This window comes from Temnothorax americanus, unplaced genomic scaffold (assembly GCF_048541705.1).
Source record: "Temnothorax americanus isolate GAGA-0224 unplaced genomic scaffold, ASM4854170v1 Scaffold2, whole genome shotgun sequence".
Classification (NCBI taxonomy): Eukaryota; Metazoa; Arthropoda; class Insecta; order Hymenoptera; family Formicidae; genus Temnothorax; species Temnothorax americanus.
The window spans coordinates 4,281,047-4,294,053 of NW_027509338.1; the positions used below are offsets into that span (position 1 = coordinate 4,281,047).

The 13,007-nt window shown below is 36.0% G+C and overlaps 1 protein-coding gene across 4 annotated transcripts in view; it reads left to right on the top strand.

Moving 5' to 3' along the window:
• Positions 1 to 13,007, top strand: part of LOC143897185 (uncharacterized) — a 163,227-nt gene that overhangs the window by 95,204 nt on the left and 55,016 nt on the right. For 2 of the 4 annotated variants that reach the window (XM_077405597.1, XM_077405600.1), the window contains exons 2-3: positions 2,384 to 2,601; positions 9,787 to 9,925. In XM_077405597.1, coding sequence (XP_077261723.1) covers positions 2,384 to 2,601; positions 9,787 to 9,925 — 357 coding nt within the window. The remainder of the gene's footprint in view (positions 1 to 2,383; positions 2,602 to 9,786; positions 9,926 to 13,007) is intronic. The other 2 variants (XM_077405599.1, XM_077405598.1) reach the window with 2 other exon arrangements.

The window sequence follows — 13,007 nt, forward strand, 5'->3', positions numbered from 1 at the left end:
TGGGAGAAAAATAGAGAGGGAGAGAGGCTTAGAGAGATAGAGAAATAGAGAAAGAGATCACGGAGAACTTACTCAATTAAATCTAATCGAATTGCAATACGCGAAACTTCACACATTCTTTGCCTGTGAATTGTGCACGTGCATTCTTCACTTTCGAAGATCAAGGGGCATATCGAATTGTTTGGTCATTCTAATCACGTAGTCGAGTTACGTCGGTCCCTCGAAGATCCCAAGTAGCTGCTAGTGCCATGCAGTTCAGCGCTTTACAGTTTGCATGCTCGCAGTCGTTGATTTACGGACGTGCGCGGAGGGGGCCACGGAATAGCGGACCTAGGTTTGTTATTGCCGGTGCAACAATCGTTTGTATGCATTACTCTTTGTGCTCGGCTTTATGCATATAATCTAGACGCTGCGACGAAGATGGTCGTTACTATAAGACAATGTACCGACTATGTCGAGAAGCACTCTGCTTCTCAACGTTGGTATGTCGCGACATTATTGTGAACCTTGTCGATGGAAAAGGTAACGAATTACACGATGTCGCCAGGTTATACAGTACATACCTGTGGCATTAGATTAACATATAATTCAAGTATATTTTATGGTACAACAATTATCCTTTTTTAAAAACTATAAATGTTTTATTTTTTTATGGTTTACACGAATTATAATAGATCCAGAAATATAGTCATTTTTATACATAAGATAATTGTTTTAATATTTTAGATAGTGATAATAATTTTATTTTCTAGTAATTTATACTTAGTTTCTATAGAGTTTATATTAAATGTTTTTGGATAATTATATAATATTTATAATCAACACACTTTATCATTTCTTGCTTGAATGACTTAATCTTGAAATTAAAGATTTAATTTTATTGTCAGTAAAATAACGAGTGTAGTTAATAATACGAAAGAATACAAGATAAAATATTACATGCTTGAAAGATAATACCGTAGAAACATTACGTCTTATACGAAATATTCGGAAGTATTTAATATTTGCGAAAGAGAGCGCCAGTGCTCTAATACACAATAATTGCGAGCATATCCGAGTAATCAAAATGATTTCGATATTCTTCGGTTCTGCAAATTTACTCAATAAAATTGGGAAGCGTATTCTACGCTTATACCGCCGCGTTACCACGAATGCCTCCTTGCAGGAGAAACGACCAATATTGGGTCAGACAGATGTTATTCCTTCGTCGCCGCGTGAATTATCGACTTCGCTCCTCCGTGCGCAATTCCTCCTGCCGGCGTTAGGAAATATTGAAGAATTTGCATATTCCGCATCTCGTATGTACGTGACTGCTCACGACATAACTAACAAGCTTTTTTATCTGTTTTATTTTTCATGTTTCTCATTGGGACAACGACGACGCGACGGGCCGTACTCGTCCACGGCTGCTGATAACTCGGTGGTGGTGACGACGACTCTCTCTAACTACGGTGATGGTGGATTGCGATGACACATTAACGCATTGGTGACGGTGATATATACACGTACACGCACATTGGCACATTTATCTAATTTATTTTTTGTTTGCTTGGAAATCTTGCATTTATCCTCGATGTTATATTTTTCGTTGACACTATTAATTATTACTATCATTTTATTAACTATTTATGTACGTACACGTTATAATGCTTACATTACTGAACAACGAAATGGATATCTTCTATCATTTTAACACACGTTATCTAACACGCGGGCTATTATCGTGTACTACTACAATCACTTCGCTATTTCCTCGAAAACTTCTGCGACCGTACCACCCTCTATTGGGTTCTACTCGCGAAATTATCACGCGAATCTGCATTTACACGTTGGTACCGTCTGCGGTTCCGTCCGCAAACTCCATCGTCACAAACGATCTCCGCGTTAAATTCCGCAAATGTCAACTGCTTTCCGTTCGTTATGTTAAACCGCGTATCGTGTGTAAACTAAACGCCGTTGCTTTCGTGGGCGAATTTGTGCCATTGATACATCCGTTCCCGCTTCACCGAACCAATCCTGGCTGATCCACTCGTTAATTACTCTCAATCCTCTTAAATTGATCACTGTTGCGGTGGCGACGCCATTATGGCTCATCGATCGATCTTCGATACACGACCGCTCGCGCTTTCCGCCCCACCTTTTCTTTTGTGCCGTTCTGTAATTTATGTGCGGCTTGAACCTTTTTCATCCATTTCTCTCATATCACCCCTTTCCACGGCGTCCATTTATTTAATATTTCGCTTTTTGCTCGTATGTATCGATTATTGTCGATTGCAACACAATAATGTAATTTTACTCAATTCATATTTCATTGCCGATCGGTTCGTTTAATCCCATTTTTATGACGCTCGCGTCACGTGATTCTTCTATTTTAACTGGACAGCCCTGTTGTCAGGCACCCTGAAGACCTATCAACGCGCGGCTTGCGACGAGGAAACGATGACGTTGAAATGCCCGCCCGGCACAACCATCCTTGTCGAACACGCTCAATATGGAAGAACGGGAATGTACGGCATCAGCAAATGCAACTCGTCCGTTCCTCCGATGATCACGGAGGACAAACCGACGAATCACACATGCGTCTGGCCGCAATCAGTGCAGGTATGTGCCAATGAATTTCTCTCATTCCGCACAGGTAAATGCCGATCGAGCAGCGCAGCGTGTGCGGTTTTCAAGTTTGTTGAAAATTACTGCCGTGTGAATGAATAACTGATCGAGTTAATTGATTTGGAGAGAAACCTCTGAAAAGATTAAATATAACACTTTATGTCGATAAAAGTTTTTTGATAATATTATTTTTTATTACAAAATAATCAACTTTTCTGTCTTGTTGAAAAAAATTTTTTCTTGTTTTTTTTTTTTTTTTAAATAATTAAAGTCTTCTTAGGCTGTAATTGATTATACCATATTGTACTAATAGGTTGTATTTTATGCTAATAAGATGTAGTTTATTTTATATAGTTTTTTCTAGTTTTTTTTTTAATTGTAGCATACAAAAATTGACATTAAACTATGCCAATGTTGAAGTTCGACGAGCTATTAATATAACATATTCTTTTTTATCGCAAATTAAAAGGCAGATCACATAGGTATTTCTCGTGTAATGGCGTAGCATGAACTTCGCAAATTTGCTAAACTTTGGTAAGACATGATTCTATTCTGCCGAAAGTTTAATATTTGAACGTACTTTAAATTCCGATTATCTTTCGATTCTACCTCTCAGCTTCCGAAAGGAAGTTCCGCGAGTTCAAACTCCCGTTCAATCTGAGGCGCCTAAATTCGGAAATTCTGAAGAATTCGTGCGTCAATCAAATATAGGATGTGTCATCTCCGTTTCATAACATTTTGACATCGCGTTTCAGGACATCACGATTGTTCGTTCTACCATGATACAGCTGAAAGAGATTTCACGCCGTCATTCACGGCTGCTCCATTTCTGTGACAACACTTTCGTTTCTCGGTTTTCTTCGCTCCGAAACTTTATTCAATGTTTTACATTTATTAGCTCTTCGCGAACTACTCAATTCTAATCCGGAGGTGGGTGTGGATGATATATTCATCCTACTTTCGTCTTCCTCTCGTTCCACCCCACGTGTGAGTACCGAACTGGAAAGAATCGTAAACCGAATCCGACCTCTTTTCTGGGGTTAACCTTCGTACACTTCAAGCGTCGTAAACCTCGAGCGCACGAACTAGTGTATATATGAATCAGAGCTCAGTCGTTTCTTATCTTTCGGACGATTTTACACAAGATCGACATTGCTGCAGTTCTTCCTATATTGTGATCATTTTTTATCGGTTTTCCATTTTACGCTAAATAGCATGACCCAATAAAAAATTCTATTTATATTAATACATAAAACTGATTTTCAAAATTTAAGAAGCTATAACATTCCGTATTCTCGTCTCTGCCTTTATTTTTCGTTTCGTGCGATTTTTCAAAATTGTCAGCGAGTTCGATTTAAGCGAAGTAGCTAAAGGAAGAAGCTTCGTCAAAGACGACGCAAACACGCATCATGCAATTCAAATGTAACTGTAAACATCGTCAAAGGAGTTTCTCGCGAAATTTTCGCGAGAATGGTAATCGAGCAAGTCGGGAAGTTGTAGGAAAATCTGTTTGTACGATTTATTCTCTCAACATAAATGCAACGGCGGGAAGAAACTCGGCGAGAAAAGTCCGCGGAGAATGCGCCTTCACGAAAACTTGTTTTCTTTGAGCGTAATTCACTGGCAATTATGGATCTCGCGCGAGGGCGGGAAAAGGAATACGTTCCGCGTCGGTCTAAAATCTTTTGGTTCGCGAAATAATGGCAACTGACCTGAAAACGGCACCCCTGTGTTTCGCGAAGCGTGCAACTGACAAATTCGTTTGAGGTCGCGCGGGCTAAAGAGAAGAGGGTGGAAGCGACTCAGCGGTATAACGAGATTGTCGAGTAAGGTGTTCTTAGAATATACGCCTTTTCAGTTTCTTTTTTAAGACGTTAAATTATTTATTTATTTAGACAGAGTCACACGATTTAATTTTATTCAAGCGAAAATCGAGTACAAAATTAGTATACTAATTATCTCTCATTATAATGATCTTTTGCGAGTGTTTTTTTTAATTGAAATTTGCTCCTTATGATGAAACTTGGGTATATTACGGACGTATATATATAATAAAGAAAGTATTATGTCAGTGTCATTGAGCAACGGTCTTCGGAAGGATCAAGCGTCTCGTGGTAAATCAGAATGATCTTCATTTCTATTCTCTCAGGGAAAAAAAAACGTCTTATTCGCACGGCATTGCGATATAATAACTTATCTTCGGTATACAATAAAAATCTTCACTGGTATCCATCGGTTTGCGGTTTTCGCGAGTCCACGTATCGATTTCATATTTCATATTCCACCGACCGAGGAAGGAACCATTGTACGTATATGATCCCACCAGAATGTGAAAATGGAGTAACTCTTTTATTTCGTCGACGATCTTATCCTCTTCTGCGGATCTTGCTTTTCACGAGATTTACGCTTTCTCTTGCACATTGCGCGATATTTTTTAGCCACTGGATATACGATTCGTCCGACGACACTTATTCCTTAAAGTATAAATTTTATAAAACGCTATAAAATTTGCCCTTTTTCACATTTTTATTCGTACATTTATACGTGTGATATATTACTACTAGAATTATGCTTGCGAGAAATAGAATCTTCATTTATTCTTTTACAAAAGATTGAACCGTAAAATAGTGATAAGTCGTATAGCTTTATACGATGTACTTAATAACCCGCCTTACGCACCAATGACTATCCATAATGTTTTCAACGGGATTTATAACGCTTTTGGGTCCATTCTACAGGCAGATTGTAACGTATCCTACGGAGAGAACCAACGATGGTCGATAGTTCAATGGGTCAGACACCGTGGAAGAAATTTCTTTCTGAACGATCTATTTGATTTCTTAACAAAAGGGGTCGACTCATAAAACAAGTCCGTAGTGAAGTGTGCGTAATCTATATTTACTATGTTTTCATACATTGGATCACCTACGATTACAGTTAACATGTGGACAATTTATGGAGTTCTAAAATACTTTCATTCACTATTCACCGCTTTTGACTTTAGAGAGCTTATGTAAAATTTAAATTTATTCGATTATCGAACACAAAATTCAATAGATATAGAAATTTAAACGATTGCAGAATGTATGAGAATTTAGAAATCATGAAAAATATCTGAAGAGTGAATAATATATATCTATACAAAATTTATCTATATATATTATTGATGGGCTGATAGAATGCTCCATTTCCTTTAAATGTCATAAAGGGAAATAAATATAGCGTAACGACTTGTTCTTCTATAATAGAGGAAACCTAATTGAATCACACATATTATATTCTCGAAATGACTTTTCCGTTGGCTTTTTGTCTAATTTTGATTCGATCTAACAATATAAGATATTTGATGCCGAAGCATGAGATGGAATATCCTGCTTTTAGTTCTGGTTAATAGTTTATATCGTTATATTTGTATTTATCACGATTGAATTGACATTTGTTATTTGTTTGAGATTACATCGCGATCGATCGCTCCTTTACTTCCATTACATACGAGAAATTCCCGGTCGCCCGATGACGGTCTTGTTTCCACGACGGAAGCGTTTCCAGCACGACTTGCATCACGTGAACGAATCAGCGCCGCGGGCCGGGTACTTTTCCTCGGGTGCAGGTTGCATGGGAATTTTCGATGCCGGAAAGGCGTATCCCTGAATGAAGGCGTATTCTCTGTAGAACCATAAGGAGAGTTCGACTCGAAAGTGGCTCCGTGCTTTGCCGAGCGATTCGAATCTCGCGAAAGGGCTTTTCCGCGCGAGTGCTTACCCTCTGCGCAACTTCTCGGCGACATACGTCGCTGCTTCCATAAAGAGGTAGGAATTTAAAGTCGCGGCTTGCTGGAATAAAAGCGACGGGTGCGCTAGACGCGTTCTTCCGCGAGGAATGTATGTAAATCGCGACTGAACGGAAGATCAAGAACCGAAGTGAATATGCAAATATCGATAACGAGCAGGATTTGGAAGAAGGTATTTATATAAACGAGCGGATATTACGAAATAGTATTTAAACGGAATTAAAGAAAAAGGGAGATAGATCGAGATCGAGATAAGGTAGAGGAGCATAAGGGAAATAGACTCGATTTACGGCCTGGGTTTTGTTGCTAGGACAGACGTCTCACTCTAAAGATTGAGACCCGATACGCCGATCCTTTGGTTTATAGTTGGATTTTATCGCCCAAGGACTTACATTTTGGTTTTGTGGCGCTTTTGTACATTTAGTGCGCTGCGCTATAAACCTAAATTCTTATTCTTGTCGCGCGTCACATATAAATATTTGCGAGAGATACGCGAATAACGAGCGTATCCCCTAAAAGATGTTGCGGGGCCTCCGTGTATTGTTGATTGTGTTGCCTCACGGCAAATCGAAGTAGCTCAACTAATATTGAAGTGATGGTCCTACTTGTGTCGAGATTGGTTTGTTAGTTTACGGTATCGCGTCCTCGTGCAACAGCAAGAGAAACGTAGCGGTTTAAGGGAATTACGCGTTCTGACTTTGGCCCCTAGGGCAAAGTTGCTCGACGGAACGGTAAACGTTTACTTATAGTGACGGACGACATGGAAACTGTCAGAATGTATCGACGCACGCGGAAAATCGATTTCCCCCGCGGGAACCGTCGCCGCATGCACGTGAAATGCAGGAGAATGGCCCAAGACGGAAACTCCCAAAGCCGATAATTAGATGGATATCGTATATATATATATAGAGCACGAAGAACACATACGCGGGTCGTATGTGCATGGATTATGGGAATTCCGATGCGAATGTGTCGGTAGCAGCTTGAAACCTGGAAACGTAATTTTCACATTTTCCACGGCGAAATCTTCCGTCCTTCTTCACTTCCCACTTTCCACGGGATATTACAACTATTACAACGAACATTTTTTCCCGCATTTTCGTGAGTGAGGTCATCGATTTTTAATTATCGCACATGACACAAGATGAGTAGACGTAATCGAAAGTAAAAAAAAAAAGAACCGTATTAATATGCAGTGGAAATATCTTTTTATTAACATAAGTTTAAAATTAAAATGTGAAAAGAAATAATATTATTTTCAATTCAATAAGAAAGCTAAAGCTTTCTTAAAACTAAAATCTCGAGGTCATTCGCGTGTCTTTGCATTTTTTATTTTCGTATTTCATATGATACCTTTACAGTTACTGACGTAGAGTTTACCCCGATTAAAGTTATCGCTCACTTCATTAAGATGCCGCTCATGTAACGCGATTAAATTGCGTTTAACGTAATCGAGCTTGAATGAGGTAATGTAACTCGAGTCTTCGCATGCAATTAGCCGATTGAAAATGGAATCCTAGGAATTCTCGGCGATGTGCGGATATCACCAAGTGATATCGGATAACCAATGACTCCTCAAGAACGCGAAACCTATAGAAGGCTGATTTTCCGTGATGACGTTACTCGCTTTCGACAGCCGATGCTTTTACATCACTCACTTACGGTACAATATTTTCTTTTGCGTGCTCGCTCGCGATTTTATCACTTCTGTTCTATCTTTCGCGGGATACAATTCCGCGTCTCAGGATAACGTTAAAAACGCATTTCCGTGAAAGCTGAGAAACATGATTTTTATTTCATTTTTTGTTAAAAAGATTTTAACCGTTTATTACATAACTGACCTGTATTTTGACATTTTTCATCCATTTATGAATATTTGCAATTTGTCCTTTGTAATATGATGTTTACGGGGCGAGTTAAAAATTCAAATTTTTTTATTTATATCTCTATACGAGCACAGCTCCATTACTAATCTTGTCGATTTATTCTCACATTGCACGCAAATATTGGCACATGACATACAATTTCGTTATGCTGGTTGACCTCAACGATATTAGTTTTACTTTGTCCGACGGTTTCATAAAAAAAAGCAAAAATAATCTCATTTCAAACTCGTCGGCCGAAAGGCTCGGCCACAAAATTAAGTCTTTATTTCATGTAAAAGCTAACTGGCTCAGTTGAAGTTGTCACCAGTTGTCCACCATTGTTGAGATCTTTTTTTTTTATGCGGATGAATACCCTTTATAGCAATTGCAATAACCGCGTCAAAAGGTGCAGCCACTGTAATTTCAAGTTTCGACTTCAAAGCACCATCGAACTAGATTGCTCCGTTGGTCTGTTTGTTCTTGTTATCATATTAATCTTCGTTGAATTTTCTCTTCTTTTATTTCACACTAAAAAAATTTGTTAATTCCAGAAAATATTTAGTCCGATACGAGTAACTAAACATGTTAGTTAACTAAATATTAGTTGATTCAACAATTATTAAGTTGCACTAAAAAAGATATAATGCATTTATGTCAACCTTTAGAATTTTATAATCAAGAATTAATTAATTCAACTGATATTTAGTTAAACTAACTTAAATGTTTAGTTGCTTGTATCGGACTAAATATTTTTTGAGATTAACAAATTCTTTTTCTCAGTGCAGTTATCTATAGAATTAGTTAATACTAATTTCAGAATATATACTTGCATTATTCTAAGAAATTCTAAAAAAATTTAACAGCTTTTGCTTTCTCTAAACATTTTAAACATTACAATTTTAATAAATAATTCAACGCGGTGTTTTATTTGCAATATATATATATATATATATATATATATATATATATATATATATATATAGGATGCTTTCCATTTATTGACACAAGTCGACACAAATGTTGCTCTATCTTTCTTGACATTCAATGAGTAACAAAGACAGAACGAGACTTGTGTTGACTTGTGTCAGTAAATGGGAAACACCCATTAATTAATGTCGCGCTTCTGCGATTTATCGCCAGACAATAATTTTCTATTTTATTGCAAACGATATTTCAGCTCGGTCTTTAATTAAAGATATTTTTTTTTGTAATTATATATTATTCTAGAAAGTATAAAATTCCAACATTGCTTAACCCTCCAATAGGCGCGTGAAAATTAGAAACGTAAAAGGGTGCACGGAGTGGGGTGTAAACTACACCCCATTATTTATGTTATAAATATTAAACTAATTAATATTTTTGATTTTCTGTTTAATATTATTTGTTGTTGCACACATATTTTAAAGTATATTAATAAGTTAAAACTTTAATTTTAATGTTTTTTCTGAGGATACAAGCTGATATATTTCGTATTCTTATCGGTCCTGATCGCAAAGTGAACGGTTCTTCTCATTGACGCGTTAGCACTCACTGTTGCAGATGGTGGTTGGAGTCTGTCAGAAAAAGCGGCAGTGCAAATTCAACACTAACCCGAAGACCTTCCAAGGTGATCCCTGCCCCGGATTACGGAAGTACATCGAAGTCGCCTACAAATGTCGTCCCTGTAAGTATCCTCATCCGTATATATGCATCAGATACATTTACATATACGTCTCTGAACGGATGCACGCGCGAACGTGCGCGAGGAGACGCGAGATCGAGCTGCGCTTTTGGGAGAGAGAGAAGGGATCGTTTTTCTCCGAGACATCCGATTTCTTTTTATGCGGAACATCGAGCGTTAGGTCGGTTCGCCGCGCGCATAAGAACCCGGCGATATCGATGAAATTCCTCGCGCGACACGCACGACGGATCGGCGGAAGATTCGCGGGGAAATTCTCAGGCGCGACGTGATCCGGCAAATTCCGGCGGCTGCGGGAAATATTTACTACGGATAAAAACGTAATTTTGCCATCATTCCGAGATCGAGTAGAAATTCAAGTAAGATTCTGACTACAAGTAATATGTCTTGCTATCAGGACTTTATTTTATTAGTGGTTGCCCATATTTTACGCAGTTACTACTTTACTACTTTACGCAGTTAGACAGATGACTATGGATAAAATTAAAAAAATTAATTTTAAACAAAATGATATAATAATTTATTTGTCTCTTCTCGAAGAGCCAGTTTTAACGCTCTTGCTTCGGACGTCGAGGTTTATAAATTCTCTCTTTATATTACTTACATAGAATTTCATTGTATTTGCCGAGCTTAGCGCGAATAACGAGCAAAACCATAAACTGTAACGAAATGATATCAGAGATCTATAACATACGCATTCCCCTAAAGCAACGAAGACAACCTGTTGCAGTAACAAGCTTCAAGTAATTTTTGCTGCAGAGTACATAGCAAATACTCCATCGCGGCGCGTTTTACATTCTGTAGGTCCGCACCGGTTCCTGCAGCCGTGCTCAATAAGCCACAGTCATCTCATTGTTTACTGCGCACACGGTAAATTCAAGTGCTTTTTCGGGGCACTACCGGCAGCGTTAAATCACTCTGCAGAACAAAGGTGTGTCAGTTTCGTGTGTTGAAAAAGCTTATCGGCAAAAACATGGTTTCGTAACTGGTTTATTTTAGTTCGATATGATACGGGAATGTTGAATAGCAAACTTGTACAATATGCTTATTATATTTCTTTGTTTTCTTTCACAAATTCAAATACACAAGACGTTTTTAACTATACATATAGAAAATATTAAACGTATTGTACATCGTAGGTTATATACTATTGAAATTTAGCTCTCGAATTGAATGGAAAGCAATATACATTTTTTTTTAGACATTTCGATTATTTACAATGGATTTGCTTTAAATCGCGAATTTATCACGTTGCGTGTTACACTTTTAAAATATTGCGTACACTTTTTTATGTCATTTGCACCAAAACAAATCTGATAACATTGAAGTACTAAATGCATTATTTTCTATATTCCATATAACCATATATATCGTTAACAAGATATGATATAAAAGTTATTTCAATTTTTAAAAAAATTTCATATTTTGCGCTTTAAAACGAATGTTTTTTTATCTACAAATATTATTAAAAGTTGTAAAATAAACATTATTACATTTAAAAATTTTACATTTTAAAATCGTCTACTTTGTAGGCGAATTTTTGAAATGACTAGTATAGCATACTTTATGTTAATTATTGTTAATTATTTTTATTATCATACATATACATATGTACATGTAAGTAATTTTTTATTAACTTGTTAGCTTTAACTGTTACTAAAAAATAGTTTTTAAAGAATAGACACAACATAGTAAAAATATTATATGTTTATCAAATTAAATATAACAAATTAATTTTATATATATAGATACATTTGTTTTTAGTTTTCCATATTTATAAATAGTTTTTGATGTAATATATTTCTTATAATTTTTATTTATTGTGTTCACAAAACAAGCTTCTTTATTTGTAATTTATATTGAGAAACGAAAAACAAATTAATATAATTAAATGCGCGGTAAAGATAGCATTGAGTGAGCGAAAAATACAGCATTTAATATATCCAATGCTTATTTAATTGTAGAGTATAATTTACAAGACAATTTTTGCTTAACAAGCTTCGCAATTAACCTGCGAGATTATTTTCAGAAGAACAGTGAGCGCAGAAACGTCGAACACTTGAACAGATACGAAGAAAAGTTTGGGGAAACGAGAGTACATATTATAGCGAGTGAGGTTGAGAAGTTTTCGTGCCGTATTTGCGCCATGTAATATAGAAGACAATGGCTGTGAATACCGTCTCGGAAATGCTTGCCTTAAGATCTTTCGGAATAATTTTTAATTATAAAAAAATTTTGATCAAACGCAAAGAGCACTTCAAAAATAATTTTCTCTTTAAGATCTGCATATCTAACGAAAATAAGTGACAAAAAAAATTTTTTTAGAGCAAACGATTTATTTTAGACTAATTGAGAGACACTTTTGTTAACTTAAAATTCTCAAAAAGAACAAGTAAAAATATTTCAATATTTAATATATTTATATAATGTGTTGTAATTTTTTTTTTTTTTTTTTTTTTTTTTTTTTTAATATATTTACTAAATTAATATTACATGTTATATATTGTATTAAATGTTATGTAACGTGATACATATAATATAATCGTGTTTTGAGTAGTTTTGCAGTAGTAAAACCATTTATAAGTGGACAAGTAGTATAGATCGACAATTTGAATAGCAGATTATTCGTAGATGTAACAAACTAATAAATAGATTAGTTTTTGAAAAGACTCATTAGAAAAGTCGAAACGTTAAATAAGTTTCATCTATTAAACAAATATTGTATTATTTATTAGTAGATATGTGTATTTAATGATCATGTAAATTCTCATATTACTTCACTAGTTTTGCAGTGTAATAATATAAAGTAATTTAAAAAGGATGGATTGCATGAAAAATAATAAATGTGAAAAGGGATAAATTTATATATATATGCTGTTTTAATACATAAAACTTCAGGCGACAGATTATATAACGCAAGTTATTTCGCGCATCGTTTTTCGCACTGATAGTTCTGTAAAGTGCAGCTTAAGTATAATGCGTAATTTTCTGGCTGCGAAATGATGAGTGCAGGAAACTATAAGCGAGAAACTCCTGTGTCCCGCGAAACGTTCATTTTGCAAAACTT